The sequence below is a fragment of the Apus apus genome, chromosome 7, assembly GCF_020740795.1.
Source record: "Apus apus isolate bApuApu2 chromosome 7, bApuApu2.pri.cur, whole genome shotgun sequence".
Classification (NCBI taxonomy): Eukaryota; Metazoa; Chordata; class Aves; order Apodiformes; family Apodidae; genus Apus; species Apus apus.
Genome location: NC_067288.1, coordinates 8,985,760 through 9,005,263, shown reverse-complemented (window position 1 = coordinate 9,005,263; position 19,504 = coordinate 8,985,760). Strand labels below are relative to the sequence as shown.

Below are 19,504 nucleotides of genomic sequence, written 5' to 3'. Positions count from 1 at the left end.
GGTTTTTCAAAGCAATGATTTCTTTCTTCTGAGAGACTATTAAGAGTGTCTGCCATGCTCTGTGAGAGAAAGTTTAATCCATGCTGCTTCTGCTGTTGCCTACAGTGTCAAAAAAAGACAATGCAAATAGTCACAATATCCTCAGACAGAAATACAGAGAATATTTTTTGCTTTCATAGTAGTCTAATTCTAATTCTTTCTTAGAAAAAGACATCTTTCTAGGCATTTATTTCAAAGATAAACTAGGCAGCTGCTCAGAATAACCAAATTGATAATCATTTGTCAATATTGTCATTTCCAGCAGCCCACAACCATATATTTCCTGAAGAAAACTTTTCATATTCACATTAACTGCATGTTAATGAAGTCCCATTTTATATTAAAAATATAAATAACTAAAAAAAGTAATCCACCTTTTTTTGTGATGACTTCAGAACAGCACAGATCTGTCTTCAGATGTTCCCCTTTAAAGTGCTGCGTGATACCAGAAATCTTGTGGCTCTCTTCTGGGCCTGAAAATACTCCCTTGTGTGTAGATGAGGAACTTCCAAAGAGTTCTTACTGTACAAAACTTTGTTCTTCTTCGTCCTTTCCATTTCCCAGGCAGAATCTGACACCTGAAGCTTCTGTGCAATAACCACAGAAGAGCCAACAAGTCCACACAGGAGCTGTGAGAAAGACATACGAGGAGCCCTTCGAGGCCCCTGCTTCAAGACCCACCATTAAAAGCACAATTCCTGTAAGAAATGCACCTTTTCCAGACTGTTACACTTCCAGGACAATGACACACACAACCTTCAACCTTTCTCTGAATTGCCCCTTCTGTTATTTTCCATCCTACACAAAGGACAATCTCAAACAACTCTGGACCGAGCGCAAAGTTTAGAGCCTCACCTCACCCTCCCTTTGAAAAGGTGGCACAAGGGCCCCAGCTTGGCAGTTGGCTCCCACCAGCTTCATCTCGGTGCCAGTCCTGCTCCCTGACGCCAGGCCCGCCACCCCGCGTCTCGCTCCCTCGCCTCAGAGCTCCCTCCCGGCCGGGCTGGCCCGGCAGCACCAGTCCCTGCCAGCCGCGGCCTGGGGGAGGCACAAGGAGGCAGGGGGTCTCTACTGGGCCCACCAGCTCTCCTGTGAGACTGGTCGTCTCCTGCTCTAGCAGAGCAGATAACCAGCGAGGTGGCCTTCAGATCCAGTGCCGATGGTTTCCTTCGAGAGCACAAGGCCTCGCAGTTTGTGCACAGTGCTGCTTTTCTGTCAGCTGTAAGCATTAAGTCGCTCTAACTCTCAGGTTACAGTTCCCAGGTTTTCCTTCACAAGTTCTTCCACAGTATTTGCATCTTAAAGAGTACTATATGCATAAAGTTATGCTTTAAAAATGAGTACTGGATTAGAAACACTAATCGATGGATGATGCATTGTGCCATTGTCCAAAACATTCACCAGAGCTGGTTTACAGAAATAATCTGATGTGATTTTTGCAGTGGCAGCCCTGGAAATGTAAGGAGAATCTATCAGGAAGGCCTTATATACATGTCCTTGATGGATAAAGCAGAAAAATTCCTTACGGTAGGAAAACGAGATGCATGCTGTGTGAGGATGTGCTGGCATTTTTTACACTCTGGATGCAGTGGCATAAATCAACCAGCTTTCAAGTCTGACACTAGAAGCCAGGACACATTCAACATGCTATAATTGTGCTTAGTTTAGCTTAAGCTCTGAAATGACTTGCAAATGAAATGTTTGAAAGCAAAGCAAAACTAATGGTGAACTTCAACCCTTTTTCCAAGATCATAAGAGGGACAAATGCTTAATATAAGCATGGAGATACATGACATCCTCATCAACAGAAGTACTTCCTGCAAAGCAAAACTCAAATCCCTATGAGTTACTGAGGAACTGCCTAAAAAAGACAGGGGGGAAGGAGTTTACTGCATGAAGACCTGACAAGAAAAGTCCTTCCCCCTCTCAGATGAGGAACTGACATGCAAGATGTGCTACTCTTGCAGCCACTTGAGGAGCAAGAGCAACAGAACAGAAATATCAGAGACATGCTGTGAAGTGATGAGCAAGCTAAAATTAGTTAATGTTCCAATTTCTTTTTTGAACTGAGGATAAGTTTTGTGGGTTTTTGTTTTTTGTTGTTGGTTGGTTTGGGGTTTTATTTTTTAATTAAACCAGGAATCCTAGAAGGCACCGGAAAGTGAAGAAATTGAGATGTTAAATCTCAATGCACAAGCACATGCATGTGTACATACACATGTACTTGCCTAAGTACGTTTCTTGTTTTAGGAATACTAATTCAAAAGTAGGTCTTCCAAAATAAGGAGAAAAACACCCCCATCACCTTCATAAACGTATCAGTAATAATGTCAGGAAATTTTACATGGCTTAGCTCAGGCAATGTCTACTCAGGTCTTACAGACTGATTGTCAGCATTTGTCATTTTTCCACCTCTTACCTTTCTGAATAATCACTTGCTGTATGAGGACTAAAAGAAAGAAAACGCTTTCCTTCTTCCTATTGTAGTATTAATATTTTCAATGGAAGAAAGGAAATTCTGCTTACTTCTTTTTTTCACTTTCATTTTAAGCTGGTGTTGCTCAGAGCTGGAATGAAATACAATGACATGAATAAGTAAAAAAATTAATATTTTGTCAAAGCTCAGCAAATTGGTTCAACAACCAAGAAGACTGCAAAGAGCTGCACTGGGAAAAAGAAAAAAAAAAAAGTTATTTGAAATGAAGCATTGTGTGCTGGGTCTGGCAGGGATGGAGTTAATTGCTTCATTGCAGCGCATTGTATGGGTTTGTGACTAAAATTGTGTTGATAGCACAAGGATGGTTTTAGGTGTTGCTGAACAGTGCTTGCTGGGTGTCAAGGTTTTCTGTTCCTCACTCTGCCCCCAGGAAGCAGACTGGGGTGGGCAAGAGGGGAGGGAACACAGCCAGGACTGTAACCAGCACTGACCAGAGGGGCACTGCATGCCACGTAACTCCAGGCTCAGCAAGAAAACTGGGGATCTTTCCAAAGTAGCCACTATTTGGAGGCTGACTGGGCATTGTTCTGCTTCTAGGAGGTGAGGAGTGACTGTCTTTGCATCAATTTGCCTCCCCCCACTCCTTCCACTCACTTTTCAAGCTGTTTTATCTTCACCCACAAGTTTTCTTGCTTTTGTTCTTTTGAGTCTCTCCCCAGTACCACTGTGGGGGAGTGAGCAATCTGCTCGTTGGGGGCTTATTTGCTAGCTTGGGTGATCACACCATACACTGGGTAGGAAATAATCACAACCATAATGACGGTCAAGTTATAAATTAACCTGGAAGTTTTAAATATTATGGCTTTTGCCCTTTTTTAATTTTTGCGTTACAAAAAAACAAACAAACAAACAAACAAAACCCAAAAAAAACCCCTAAACAAACAAAATCCAACCAACTAAACCAAATTTATTTTATCTGAATTATTTTACAAAAAAAAAAACTCTTTTTTGCTTATTTTTTTCTCCTAGAAGTTCTAGAAAAAATAGTTCAAGACATAGTTCACACTGGCTTTCTCTGAATGCTAAACCAACTAGAGTTGCAAACTTAATTACTCATATCTAGACTCAGGCCAAATTTAGGAAAAAAATGAGCTGGTCTTACAGGTAGGTGTTCAATATACAGCAGGCAGACTGCGATGCCCTCTGAAGCTGGGGCTGTGTTGACAGACTTGGCCAGCAGTCAATAAGCTCACCCAGACATTATGGCAGCAATCCGCCTCTGGCAATATTTTCGTATTTATTCATCTTTGCTTACCTGTTAGTTCCCATATTTTTTGGGCCTCTGGATGAAATTCAGGCTGCTGAGCTCAGCTCTGCTGATGTCAGCAGAATGAAAACGTCACTGTCAGAAAATGCTGTGGTGAGAATCCTCACTTTCAGACACAATTACAGCTTCAGTACAAACTTTGGAACTATTTTTCTTTTTACGTAAGCAAACATGGTTATTGAGTTCAGAGAGAAAAGGCTGTGAATTTGAGAAATACGTGATGGTTCTCACAGCATACATTTTAATTCACGCACAAAGATCTTTTGATATCAACACTGGCAGGAGCCTGCTACTCTTTCTCAGCATGACAGATCTTACTTCATCTGAAGGTGCTCTATTTTAATCAGAAAAGCAGTCCCTATCATGAAGTAGAAGATATGCAGGTGTACCCACTGCTTTTCCTTACTTAGGCCTTTCAAGAACAACAAAACAAAAGGAACACCCTGACACACAAAGGCATCTGCGCCAGCTGCCCTGCCTGACACACTGCCCATTTTAACACTTTATCATTGAATCAATGTTGCTGCTTTGAAGCTGTAGCCTGAACAAAACATACTATTTGGTAGTCATAGCAGCTCATTTGCAAATATTTTTTTTTAATAATAAAAAAGCTATTAAAAAACAACAACGCATGTGCTTTGGGAAATACAGCCACAGAGGGAATGCATGGGAGACTTTCAGCTTAAACACATTTCAGCAGAAACTCTCCCTGCTGCTCTCCTACATACAGGAGGGCCTGTGCACACTTAAACCACAATAAAAGGATGCCACAGCACTGCCTTTACTGCTCAGTGGTAGACAGACTGAGAAGTTGTTGCATTCATGCTGGGTAAGGCTCAGTCTGAGTAACAGCAAGTAGCTTTTTTTCCAAATAAATAATCTGAACTACCTGGGATTAATTTAGCCACTGGCCTTGCCCTTCCCACTGCAGAGAGAAGGCAGCACCTGCACAGCCCCCACCTAAACCAGAAATACCTGATTTAGAGGGTTTCTGCTGGTTAAGTTGTGGATGAACAGGGGGAGCTCAGCAGGGTGTCTCACCCCTTGTAAGATTCTTCATTTCCTTGCTCCAGGGCTTTGCTTTAAAAACAACAAAGAAACAAACAAACAAAACCCAACAACCAATCACCCAAAAACAAACACCAAACCTTCTCTCTGCCCTCTCTCCCTGTGGTAACACCTCTCTTCCATCACCAGTCACCACATCAGCTTCTTTTCCCTAATTAAGTGAGTCTGGAGCTGACTTGGAAAGAAAGCCAGCAACTATGACACAGAGAAATTTCTTATTAGCTTATGTGATGAAGTAGGAGCCTGTTTGGTCAGATGGTGGCTTAACCTACTTTATTTTAATGAATTACCCATAAAGTGAGATACACAGAGGTCTCATGACAACTTAGTCTGAGATCAACACTGTCATCATCAGACAAGCTTTGAAACTGGCTCTAAGTGGCACAACTTTGTGTGGAGTCTAATAAAATTTTAGCACCAGCCAAAATAAATTATATCTTCTCCCCTGCAGAGGCAAACCAGTACCTGCCTGATGCCATGAGGAGTGCCAGTATGGCATGCCACCACACTGTATATGAACTAACTGCAAGGAAAATTATAGTTTGAGATTTCTTTTTAGTCAGAAAAACATTGAAATATGCGAACTGTGACATCTGCAGCTCAAATGAGCTGCTAAAGAAAGATATGCATTTTTAACAATAGAAGAGCTTTGTCATTTGTTCAATGGTGGATTCTTTCCCCATTAAAATTAATAATGTAGAACTATTTCCTGTGAAATATTACTTAAAATTAATAGATTGTAAATATCAAAATTCAGATTATTACTGAGGCCCACATAACATAATTACAGCACTGCTCTGAAAAATCAAAGGGTGTGATCCCGATGCTTTCAGCCAAGTGCAGAAACTCTGAAAGAGTTTCCTTTCCTGGCAGTTTTGTAACATTTCTTGCAGCAGTGAGAATTGCTTGATGAGACCCTTTGCCTGGAATATACTTTTGATGTCTGAGACAAGCCTGAGATTTCTGCTTCCTATTTAATTTTTAAGTAACTACTGCTTTAAAGTTCTGAGCCCAAGTTTCCTGCCCCAAGTAAACCAAACCTCTTCAATTTTTACTTTCATTTTCCACTTCTGCTTTTCTTTGCCAGTCAGATCATTTGGAACTGGCACAACAGGCTTCCTAATCCTACAGTTTCCACATTTTTTGTACAATTGATCATCACTTCCTTTTCTATGTCCAAATAAAATAAACTTCAAGGCTATGCATTAAAAATCTCCTAAAAATAGTGCCATGTCTGCTCTCCTGCAGCTAGAGCAGACTTCTGATTTCAGTGCTGGAGATGAGGAGACATCTCACACAGTTTCTGGAAAAAGGGAGAAACTCAGTGACTAATATAATGCAGAAATAGGGATTTTCCTGAGAGAGAGCCTGGGTAGAATCTGACTCTGTGATATCAGAAAACAAAACTTCCTTTTCAGTCGCAGTGCTATGCAGTATCATTCAGATCACAGCTGAAGAAGGTAATAAAGCCAGAGGCTTCTCCTTCCACTTTCCCTCAAGCCTGCAGCTATTTATGGGGACACAAAAAACCCTTCACAACAACAGTATACATTTCCTCATATGGACCAGGTGACAAACTCTCAGCAAGCAAGAAGCATGGCACAGCTGCCCTAGGAAGCCCCAGAAAAGAAAGGGCCCTACAGCAAGGGTCATTAGCAGAGAGCACCAAATATTTTTTATATATACATATTTTATGTTATAATATATATGCAGAAATCTTGCCTGTATACATACATATCACCGCAGCCAGAAAAATCCATTTGCATCAGAAGTTTATCTCCTGGCCCTAACACTTTGTCAGAAGAACTTGTAATAAATATGCTTTACTCATACTATTAAGTGGGTTTTTTTAAAAATCAACCTATTTTAGTTATGCATGTTGACATGTTTGCCTCCTGTGCATTGACCAAATTACCTGTGAAAGTGGAATTTGATGGGTTTTTTTTAATAAGGATTCAAAATATGTGCATTAGGCTTATTGATGCAGCAGCTCACAAGACACTCTTTTGCACCTTAGGAAACAGGATGTGCACCTACAGCCACACTCATGGGTTCACTTGACCAGTTGTGTCTGTGTGTATGTTAGGACTGACCACCAGTCATATCTTCCCAGAGTCTGGACCTCAGAGCTAATCCAACAGCTTCCCACCACAGCATGCATCTCCCCTGTGGCAGATTACAACATGGAGTACACCTTAACCACGACATGCTTTTCTAAACTTCTGTCCCTGATGAATTTATTTCCAATGAAGATTTTTTTTAAAAGTAGAAAAACTTTACCAGCTAATGTTAAGAAGTAATACCAAAAACAAGATTAACTATATTCTGCTTCAGCAATAGAAGATTAAAAAATAATAATAATTTTTTTAAAAACCCACCACATTAAACTACCAGTCACTTGGAGTGCTCTTCTCAATGTGTTAACTGGACACCAGCTTTTCTGTGACCCTGAGGAGGGGAGAACATTCCTTTCAACCTCACTGCTGTGTTTTTCTGATCACACTAGCAGGCCTATTTGCCCAGCAGCAATCCAGGCAGAGCCCGCTGGTTTGGTGCAATCTGGAAGGCTGCTGTAATAACAGTGAGAACAAAAAGCACACGGAAGAGCCTGGCAGCTGTATAAAACTCCCTCCCAGCTCCAGTCCCTGCACAAGTGCACCGGCCTCAGCAATCAGCATGACCAGCCAGTCACAGGGAATCCAGCAGCTTCTGCAGGCAGAAAAACGTGCCAAGGACAAACTGGAGGAAGCCAAAAAAAGTAAGTAGCTGGCCCAGTTTTACTGTAGTTTTCAACTTTACTGTCGTTTTTAGAATTACACTGGCTCACAGAAAAAAAAAATAATAATTAAAAAAACACCAAACATTATTTCATCTGTGTACATCAGAGCTGTGCTGCTCCTGTTCTTGCTTCTCACTTAGTGCTGTGCCTTGACTGCAGCCAGGCATTTTACCAAATCTGAACATTCAGAGTTTGCTTAAAATTCCGTGTGCATGTGTGCACACATACTCTTGCCTTGTTACAGAAAATAAGGTTCTTTTTTATATTCATCCTGTCAGCTAGTTTTACTCTTGCTTTATCTCAATGCCAATAATGGCATTATGGCCTTGCTTAGCTATTCAAACCAGAAACCTACATGCCTCTGGCTGCTAGCTCTGTAAGACCAGACTCCATTTCTCTTAATAGGCCTTATATAAATTTTTCAGTGTTCCTTCTTACTTACAAAAGCTGGTGACTTGCCTTCTAATCTCAGCTGAACTTCAAAAAATAATATGAAAACAAAGGGAGGCTTCAGCACAATCATAGTAATCAAAGTCATGGCACAATCACAAGAACTCAGTACTGTAACAGGTCATTCATACAAATCTGATTACATGGTACAAGTGATCATTAAGAGATTAAATGTTAAATTTAAAATAAACTTCTTGTTTACTGAATACCTAAAAGGCCAAGGCAAAGCATGTGTAGAGATCCAATAATAAAAAATAATTTATTTTTATTCTAGTTCATATATAAGCAAATTTCATTATGAAAAATATTAAAATGAAAGTGTCTGCTAGAATAATTTAGATTAAAGAAATAATTCTGGCAGAGTCTGTCCATTATCTATTTCCTTAATTCATTTCTCAGAGATATAATGTAAAATATGGTGACCTTATTCTCCTGAATTTAGGTACCAACCACGTAAGTCACTGACCTGCAATAGCATTGAAACTTTAATACTGTTTCAGGGAGTTAGCTTGATTTAGAACCCAACAGCAGCGAACAATGTTGTCCTGCAGGACTCAGATAAAATGCCATGTGCAACAAGTGTAGTGAAGGAATATATATTGTTTTCCAGGGAGAAACAGAAGCTAAACAAAAATAATCTGTGTCATTTCAATTTCCCTTCTACACATAATCAGCACTGGTTTGTGTTCCTTAATTACTGACACATTAATCTGTACAGAAACACACAAAAAATAAGTAGAAAGGCAATAACCCTTCCCTGAGCACCTGTCCACTGCCCGTGAAATAGAGGGAAAAAAACCCAAATATTCTCCAACCTTCATAAAATGGAAGGCTCACAAAAAGGTGTTTGGGCTTGCTGGAATAATTAAGTGACCTGACCTTCATACAGCCAAACAAGGTGCTCTGCATGGCTCCTTGTTCTGCCCTCATCATGTAGGGCAATGGAAACACACTGTTCCCTGCAACCAGGAGCAAGAAAGCAAATGCCCTGGAAAGGCACAGTCACCAGAGAGGGCAGAGGGAGTTTGGTCTTAACATAGAGTGAAGAATCAGGCCTTCAGCTATGATGGCTTGATGTTGATAATCCTTTTGGGTTTTATTACTTTGTTTTCATTTGGTTTGCTTTGTTTTTAAAACCAGAAAAGTCAGATTGGCTTTTTTTTGTTTTGTTTTAAACAGCCAGATGAAAAGAGGTTTCACAAAATAAGATGCTCAAAAAATAAAAAGCATCATTATAACATAAAAGTAATTACCAAAGACAAGTGTCTTGCAGTATCCAAATGTGGTTACAGGTGCACGTGTGCTACAAAACACACTCTTCCCTGTCATGACCTCAGCCACACACAGGGTGCTTGTGGTAAGCATTACAGATAAAGCATCTTCCAGACCTCTCTGAGACATAAACCTACACCTACCAGTGTTTTAGTGTTTAGGAAGGAGTTACTATTCAGCATCTACAGAAAAACAGCTCTTAAGAATTTTGCTATCAGTAAAAAAAATTATAGTAGAAATACTTCAGCAGTATGACTTTCTCCTTTATTACTTTTAAAGCCAAACATAAAGCCTGTGTAAAAATTACGAAGGGAAAAACAGGGTGGGTTGGGGGTAGAAGTGGAGAGAAGCTGAGAGGAGGATAAAGAAAACAGAACCAGACTCTTTCCAGTGGTAGCTATTTAAAGGCTAAAAGACAGTAGCACAAATTAAATATAAGAAAACAACTCTATAACCCAAAAACAGGCTTTCCAGAGGAAGAGCTGTAGAGTCTCCTTCTGGAGACATTCAAAATCCACTGGCAACCCTGATCAAGCCGCCCTTGCCAGCCTCTCTGGGCAGGGGCTTGGAGCAAACCCCAGAGGCCCCTTTGAAAGCCTCAGCAGCTCTGTGCAATCCCATGAAAAATCTCAAGCATTCCTAAGAGGTTTCATTCTTAGGTATAACAGATTAAGGGCATGACATCCAAATAACTACTGACATGGCATATTCCTCTACAGCCTAAAGACTTCGGTGAATCTTTTTGTTCATGTTTAATACTACCAACAGTTTCTACTTGGGAGCAAACACCAAAGATCTTGAGAAGTTTAGATCATGGGTCACACAAGCAAGCTCAGGCCTTAATGCTGCTGATTCTTGTTTTTCTGAGAACTGTTGAACCCTGGATTTGGTGCTAAACCAAGCATTATAGCTAATCTAACAGAATCATTATACCTAGACAGTCTTTATGATATTAAATATTACAAGAAGTATTTAATGAAGCTACAAAATAAAAATAAAAAATTTCCATGTTGTCCTTAATTTCAGTATTTTTCATGGCAGTGTCACTGTGCTACCTTAGATACCTTACTGTACCAGTATAACTTAAATACTGTGGGACAAAGACAAACGAGATTCTTTTAGTGCCAAATATGGTTATGTCAAGTCAGATAAACTCCAATAGTCTCTTCCCTGAGTGATTCTGCAGTTGGATGACCATAAAGGATTGCAACCTGATCTAGAGGGAGGTGTCTCTGCCCATGCAGGGGGGCTGGAACTAGATGATCTTTAAGGTCTATTCCAACTTAAACCATTCTATGATTCTATGATTGCATAGTTAAAAAGAAATACACAAAATGCAACCAATATATCCAGTGCAACTGGTTAACCTGTACACACACAGTTCAGAGAAACAAGGCAAGGACATGCTGCTTCACCTCAGGAAAGACCAGCCCAGATCCACCTAATACCAGTTGAGATCAGCAGGTTCTGCCTGGGGCCTGGCACTCTGCAGCTCAGGGCTGCCGGTGCCAGCAATCAACCTGCCCAGCGAGTGCTAACACAGTCCCAGCCCTGATAAACTCTACGTGTGACCTTCTTTGTCACCATGCACAGACACCGCACATCACTACAATCCCAGCAAGTCCACCTATTCTATTTACAGTGTAACAGGAGAATGAAAGGCAGATTGCTCATGGGACACAACCAGGAAAAGTCATTTTCAAGGAAATGCGATTAGCAAAACTGCCCTTCTGCAAACCTTTCAGTGTTTACGGTTGATACATAACCAGATCAGAATGTAGTGTGAACACACATCGTCTTGTATATAAACAGATAATGGGCATAGTTTTTGCTGACATATGTGCAGCTGTTTGTAATGCAAATTCCACTCTGGATAACTGAAAAATCAGCAAATAAATTATATTTATAGACAGGAAGCAAAGCAAAAATACAGTGCTAAAGCTCCTCTGTACATCTTTTTCCTGCTTCTTCCTCAATACCCTTTATCCTGGCTATCTTTATTGTATCATTGGCTGAATTTGTTTATACCAGAAAAATTATTAATAGCTTGTTGGTAAATGCACAAATGAAAGGCTGAAATTATTAAACTGATTAAACACAAACCAAAATAGTCTGCAGTCCTTTGGCCTTTTACACACAGCACTGCTTTACCAATCACTTTTGCTTTAAGAATAATTTGGATCCCAGACATAACTGAGTATGTTCAGAGCCAAGACATCAATTCCTGAAAATCCTTTTGGTAAAACAAGGCAAATGAATGTGTCATGAACGTTAGGCTTAATAAAACTTTTTTTCCCTAGAGGTTTTTATCTTGGATTGGATTTCTAATGCCTAACAAAATGAAAACTCAAATGAAAGATTTCAGAAAATCAGATTAAAAACAAATGTTAATCAAAATAAGATATTGTAAACAGAATTACATCAATGGCACTCTCTTGGATAAAATATCCAGGACATATTTTATCTACTGAAAAAGCTATACATACTGATCAGCTGCTTCTATTGTATTTCCAATTTTGCAAATCCAATTTTGCAGACAATTTAACACTCTTGAAGACAATTGAAATTGACCTATTTAAAGAAAATATGGTCAATATTTGGCAGCTTCTTCATATGACATGATGTCTATGCAGAAATTCAGATAGAAGCCTAGATGATATGTCTGAGAACAGAAAGCCAATTTTAGCACAGCAGTTTTTTGAAAGTAAGAAAACTTAGTGTTTGAGCAAATTAGAATGCAATGTTCTTGCTTTCTATTGTCTTTTTCTTGCAGAATCTAAAAAACCAGCAAACTGAAAAATGTTGCCAGTTTTTATGTATCTAACCAGAGCTAGGTATTTCATTAACATCACAGAAGTAGCTAGAAAAAAAAAGACAACCATGCTAATAGTGCTTTCCCAGGTCAGGTAAGAAGATCTAACACAGGGCTGACTTGTTACAGAAAGTTGGTTAAGACTTGACGTGGTTAAGACAATTTAACATGATGTCTAGAAATGTCCAGGCTGTCAGCTTACTGTAGTCATGGACAAGACTGGACAAAGAAAGCAGGCTTAGCACAGCTGCTTTGCTGCTCCTTGTCTTCAAGGATGGGAAGGAGGGACAAAGGGGCAGCAGCAAACCTGGCCCTCACAGCATGCCCTTTGGGGCAAAAGCCTCTGCAAACTTGGAACTTTCTGTACCTGACCTTTCTGATCCTAGAGGAAATGTCATGAGAATAGGTTGGTTTGCCCATCCTCCTGTATTATTTGCCCTCTTCTTGCACAATCTTGGCTGAACTTCCTTGCTCTGCTACCCTTCAGTGTGCAAGGTTTGAGTTCAGCTCAGCTGTGCTCTTGTCACAGAGAATCCCATCCAGAAGATGAGCAAGACTTCAAAAAGGCAATCCTGTATTGCACAACTAAGGTAGCAGACAAGAGGTTAATAACAGACGGATTAATTAATTTTGGTTTGTCTCTAGTGAAACAGCAGGTTAAGCTCTAGTTTCTGCTCAACTCAATCAGGTGCAGCATATGCACTATCGCATATGTTGGCAGTTGCTGATTTTGTCCGCAACGTTGTTGAACTAACAGTAATTTACTCACAGCTTTTCCACTTAATTAAATAGCAAGCAGCAGGTTCCTGCTGTGCCAGTCCTAAAGGCATCATGGAAAAATGAAATGGCTGCCACCATGCAGTGACACCCTATGTATTGTGCTTACTCCAGTGCACTGTCAAGAGCTGACATGTATGCATATATCTATTTGTGGTTCACTACCTACACTGTCAGAGGCAAACAAGCTCTTGTTTTACAGTGAATCTCTTTCCATTTTGTGCATTTCAAATGCAATTATTTATCTATCTGGTGGCCGAATACATAACATATTTACCACAGATGGCCCCCCAGATGGAATTTGAAATTAAAATCCCACTGATTTTGAAATAATTTAATTTGCTAGAGAGACCCAGCTCCTCAGCTGGTGAAGTTGGCAGAGTTTCATTGTAGGCACTCCCCCCGATGTCCAGCTCCAGAAAATCACTCCCTGGCTCCACTCCTAAAGGAAACTCTCTAAAAGACTTACTGGTTCCAAATTCCAAGAGAAGAATAAGGGGAAATTCAAAATACAAACATAAACTGGTTCCAAATTTTGTAGTCCACATTGATGTCAGGCTCTAACACAATCCTGTCAGTTCACGTGTACTGGTCCCAAAACTTTTTAAGAGTGAGTGGCATAAGCTGAGGAAATCAGCCCTTATCAAACAAATACAAACTCTGTGAAAGTACACACTAGGTTTTAAACTGCCTCTCTGCTCCTTTACACACAAGCACAGTGCTTCAGTGGACTCAGAGAAATATAATTAACTATGGAGGAAAGCACCACACTGATGAGTCCAGTTCCTCACTAAGTTGCTCCTTCCTGTAAAAAGCCTTTATACAGTCATGTCCCCCAGGTTCCACAATAACCAAACCCACAAAATCAAACAGTCCAGTAGCCAAGACTTCAAAATGAAATTCACATTTCAGGCATCTCTCTGCTTCTACTCACCGATCTGCTGTTAATGACTTCAGAAAGAGCTGCCAACTGGGCAAATAATAACGTACTACCAGATCAGGCATTTCACCCAGGCTTTTGTTGAATCTCAGATGCATCAAAACCAACAGTCTTCTTTCTCCCAAGATTTGGCTTCCTCATTGTGCCATGCTCAGTAGAAGCACCTGCTAAGGCTTCAGAAGCCCAGCAGAGGTGTAGCCAATCCAATGTAGCAGCCTAGAGAAAATAAATCAGAAATACTAATGCTGGTCTTTCTAGCCTAGCTAGAGAATGTTCCTTAGGATTCCAGAAAAGGTATTGTTTTCAACTTGGTGCTTGAATTGAAAGATTTAAAAACAAAACAAACAAACAAAAAAACAACCACAAAACCAAAACCCAACCAAACAACAAATGTAAAACAAAACTTAACAAAAGTATTCCCTTTGCTCAGTGATGTTAAGTATGTGGTTAAAATAAGTAAATAAAGAAATAGATGTTTCACACATCAGATCAAGGTGCCTATTTCAGTTGCCTACCCTCCACTCTCTCATTCTTGTGATAACCTCATGTAAGCAACTAAGTAATAGCTTTTTCAGCTTTTTCTCCCATTAAGAAGGGGGAGCAGACTTCTCCACTCCTAAAATTCTAGCTGTACAGCAGAGACACCCTAAAAATCAGCAACAGCCCAGGTGTCTCAAATATAACACACCAACTTTCAACGCAAGGGGTTTACAGCCCCAGTAGTTAGAAAGTGACTTTTTCCTCACAAAGTAGTGTGGCAGAGTCCTGTGGAGATTCATGCAAATGTACTGACTTTATACAAAGCAGGCAAACAGAGATGTATCACCATGGGGTGGTTATGACATGTTCACTGCTTGCTTCATGTAAAAAATGAAGCATCACATTCCCATCAAACCTTTCACTCCCATCCTTTACATAACATCCCTGAGAAGACCCAGGAAATACCTTATGCCAAGTCCTGCAATGATTTACATGGGCTGGATTTGACAAACCCATTTTACTTAAGACAAACTAACTATGCACAGTGAACAAAATTAAGTTTGTAAACAAACCTGTTCAGGCAGAGGGCTCTTTTTCCACTACAGCCTAAAACACCACCTTATACATCCTGTTTAAAAAGAAAAGGAAGGAAAAGACTTTTTAATCACTTCCATATTTTCTATGTATTATTAGAGAATATCATTGAACTCTTTTTTCTCTGAATCTCTTACCTCTGCATTCAACAAATATTACTGGAAAAGGGCAAGGGAGAAGAGGACAAAGCCTGAAGGTTGCAACTCAGCTTGGTAGTGGTTAAGACATTTCTAGCAGTACTTTGGAAATCTGCCACCTCCAAACAGAATCCAGTTGGTGTGGAATGAAGGGATGCTGGCAACCAATCAATACAAAAATCTTACAGAATAACATCTTTTCCCATCGGTGACAACTAAAATCTGTTATCTGGCCGCTACTATTGCTGATGAAGAAAAGAGAGAGATTTATCTAAACACCAAGCTGTGATAAAAAAATAAATAAATCCTTTGCATTATGAGAAAACTTGCATTTGCAAAAAGACTTCTGTTGTTAGTAAACCAAGAAGCTTTTCATTTGATGTGTGCTTTCTCACAGGGAGTTGGTGTCAGAAGATGGGTGCCTGCTTGACTGGCTTTCAGACAGGAAGTACCTCACCTAAGTCACTGTGGCTCTTCTGACCATTCTTTTGCAAATACATCTGCTGTCGACTTTGCTTATCTCGTAAAATACCTCTGATTTAGAGAGATACATCTTTTGGTATAAGGTAGCAAGTGTGAAGTAAATCCCTGTTTCTTCCCTCATTAGGAAAAGGAAAGAGGCTGAAGCAGGCCAAAGAAGAAGCCATAGCCGAGATCGACCATTACAGGTTACAGAGGGAGAAGGAATTTAGAAGCAAGCAAACAAATGTAAGTAAGAAACCTGCATGTGTTCTTTTGCAGTGTCAAAGTGCTCAGTGGTAAAACAAATTATTTCAAGCAGTGTTAAATGGAAACTTCTGCAGACTAACTTGATCATACCAATTAGACACAGAGATATCACCCATGACATGCATATGCTTAATTTTGACTTCTTCACAGGCTTCAAATGCATTTGCAGAAGGTATTGTGGACTTTCACCACTAAAACTGTCCAGATTCTGTATTTGGTTCATGCTTATCCTTTGAAAATGTATCTCCCCTTTCTTTAGCTCCAGATAGACCTCATTCCTTTCCTGGAACTGGAGGTTTCAGTAAGGTGGATGTTTCAGTAAAAAGCAAAGTCTTAAAATCTTTCTATTTTTGTTCCACTTTAACTGATTTTTTTGACTGCATATAAGACTGCATCTTTGATGAACTGCAATCACCAAATCTTTTGAGTTTATTTCCTAGATTTTCATAGTAAAAGTGGTCAGGCTGATATTTTCATATGTGAATTCTGGTATGTTTTATATATTTGTGCCATCTTGCATTTTTCTCTAGTATTTTCATGAAGGTTCACGAACAGCCATCTTACTACTTCCTCACATTTTTGTTCTTGTTTTTTCCCCTGCTTGTTTTGTGCAAAGGCAAAGAAACTACATGTGCAAAAGCAGCCACAAAAAAAAGCCAAAGGGGTTGAATAAAAACTGCTTTACAAACCTGTCATTTCAGTTACACTTCACATAAAACATTTTCCAGCAGAGATCACAAGCCTTAGGAACAGACATACACACAAAGTCTCTAATGCACACTGCCAGCCCCCAGACACACTGTCACACAGCCAGGCCAGGTGGAGTTGTCCTAATGTACAATTTCAGATGTTTACTGACACTAAAATGCAGTAAAAACACCTCTAAAATGTGTTCACCTTTTCACTCAAACCAGACTTCTTGTTTCAGGTCTGAAATAGCAGAAAAGTTGTTGCTTTAGTGTGAACTCAATTTTTAAATCACAAACAAAACTAAAGCTGCAGGGAAAGGCCACTGTTTGTCAACTGAACATTTCACACAAGCAGGACAGAGCACATATTGCTCCTCAAATGACAGCATGTTGTACAAGATCATTGCAGTCTGCCTTCACGTTCCCTGACCCCATTATGTCGAACATTTATCTACCCAGAGAAATGTCATCATTATTAACCTGTGCCTGAAAGGCAGGAGTACCAACTAAGCCAGTTCAGAGGGAAGTCTGATGCCCAGTTAAGATTACTGGCTCAGATATTTGGACACAAGTATTTATTATTTTTTCACAGTCTCATTTAAAGCTATTTCTCCCCTTGCTTTCTGTTGCTGTATCCAAGCTTGGGTAAATTTTCTCATACTATGAGATCTTCTACATCAGTCCAAAATGAACAGCAGCAGCAGCAAAAAAAAGAACAATTAATTGAGGTTAGAGTGACAATACAGCTTTTTTCAAAATATACAAATCTTAAGCCCGGATCTCAAACCAACTCTGCTGGTGCTCATGGTATTTGTACTCAGGGTCTGAGACGACCCAACTCTGAAGATGTGAAGCCTACTTCTGAATTTTGTGGCTTCCAAGTCAATGTAATGTTTTAGAGACTTCAGAATGACACTAGCATAAAACTAGTCTGGGCAAAGTAAGGGACAGACCTCCAAGGTCAGCAGAAATTATAGACTAAGCAGAAAATTGTCTGCATTCTGACAAGAAAAAAGGTCTTCAAATTCAGAAGCAGAAAAAGGTAAAAAATGTAGAAAAGCAAGAATCTACTATCTCAAGTTACAGTATTAGCATGAACTGAGAGAGCAGGTTCCCAGTCTATAGAGGATCATCTTAAAGTTGTAATACTTTTCTTGAGGTTTTTCGAAAGTATTTAGTAGCTGGATAGCATGCAGCCATCTGGGATCTCTAGAAAGTTATTTTCCCCAATGGAAAAAATTAGCTTCATAAATCTGGTCTAAGTTGTACAGTCTTTCCCAGAGACCCTTACAACTTGTCTAAAAGCTAAAATAAAATGCCAGCTAAAAATAGTTACTATAGAAAACTATAATCCTTTCCCGACATCTACAATTATGTCTACATCCTGTATTTCTTCCAAATCAAAACGTGTTTTACATCTGGATTATAGACAAACTTCTTACGACGCTGACAGGTACTGATAAATAGAATTGCAAAAAGTAATTTGTGCAAAAGGTCTTAACTTAGCTGCTTTTCCTTTTTTTTAAGGACTAAGCTGGGCTGAAATTACATGGAAAATACAACTAATTACTCCTCCCTCATTTCTGGTAATCCTCTAGGTATCCTACTAACATCACAGGTTGGCTTCAGCTGCTAGTCCACCCCAGAGTAGCATGGCAGCAACAAGAAGAATGTTACTTATTCCTTTCTTACTCTGTCAGCCTGCAGAAAAGTCTTCTGTTCTCCCCCATACAATTCTTTAGCTGGAAACTAATTTCTCTGCCTGTCTCTGAAGGACTTTTCCATAAGGGAAGAATTCAAGTGATGTTGGGGCAGTGGGGGTGGAGGGAGCAAAGTCGTGGATTTGGAATGTGTGCATCTGTTTATAACATAACCTTGCTAAAATGTTCAGCAAGTCTAGAGTCAATTAAATTCTAAGCGAATGTCCACATATTAACTGTGCCAAAAGCTGTCTGGTATTTCGCCAGATAAGAAAAATGCAACATTAAAAGACCTTGTCTGAGGCCTGTTGGGGGTTATACATCACTAACTGCTGAAGACATTTCAAGTACTCTGAAACTGTAATTATGCATTGTGAGGAAGGCTTTCCCATGTTTTGCTCCTTAGCCGCTCTCTCATTCATTCTCATTGAGGCCAAACAAAGCACACTGGTGATAGAACTTAGTTGACTAGTCATTAAAATAGAAAACAAATTAAATGAGCTATATAAAAGACCAAACATGTACAATTGATCCCACAGTGAGCTGAGAAACTTCCATTACATGGGGAGATACCCATTGCTAATAAGCATATGAAAGAGTTCCCTTTAATCCTGTTTTTATGTGTACAGTTCAACCTAGATGATACCCTTACTGTTAGGAAGCACTGTGACAAGTTTGTTTTATATTTATGCTAGATGATGAAGAAAAGTGCAATAAACAGTCATATATAACCCTCTATTATGCTCAGAGGACTTCTGCTTTTCAGGAAATGGGATCCCAAGGTAACCTCTCTGCTAAAATAGAAGAGCAAACAATAGAAACTATCCGAAACCTCACCAGCAGCTACCACAAGAACATGGAGAGCATGATGAAAAAGCTTATGAACACAATATGCGACATCAGCCCTGAAGTTCACCCAAACTTCAGACACACGGTTTAAGATTCATAGATGTGCTGGGGAAGGATACTTATAAAAAGTAGCCTTCTTTCTTGATAAGCATAATCATTTCCTTGTATATTCTTTCTGTACGTGTGAGGAAAAAAGGCACACAGTTTCGCGTAGGCTTTTGGCACAACAAGAATTATGTGGAATTTCACAAGCATTTGTTGGAATATTGTTTCCTGTTGTCGTTTAAAGATAAGTCAACAACAGCAGAATAAATATTATTTGACACCAATAGTTTTGCTGGGAGTCTTTATTCCTTTCTCTTATAAAATGTTCTGTACTAGGATGTGGTTTTGCATAAAGTCTGTTTATTCCAATCCTTACTGTA

General features: G+C 39.6%; 1 protein-coding gene across 1 annotated transcript; it reads left to right on the top strand.

The window, feature by feature from the left end:
- Positions 1 to 7,547: 7,547 nt before the first annotated feature.
- ATP6V1G3 (ATPase H+ transporting V1 subunit G3) lies at positions 7,548 to 19,170 on the top strand. The gene is made up of 3 exons (XM_051624427.1): positions 7,548 to 7,629; positions 15,720 to 15,820; positions 18,997 to 19,170. Exons 1-3 carry the CDS (start codon positions 7,548 to 7,550, stop codon positions 19,168 to 19,170), a joined length of 357 nt encoding a protein of 118 aa, XP_051480387.1.
- The last annotated feature ends 334 nt before the right edge of the window (positions 19,171 to 19,504 follow it).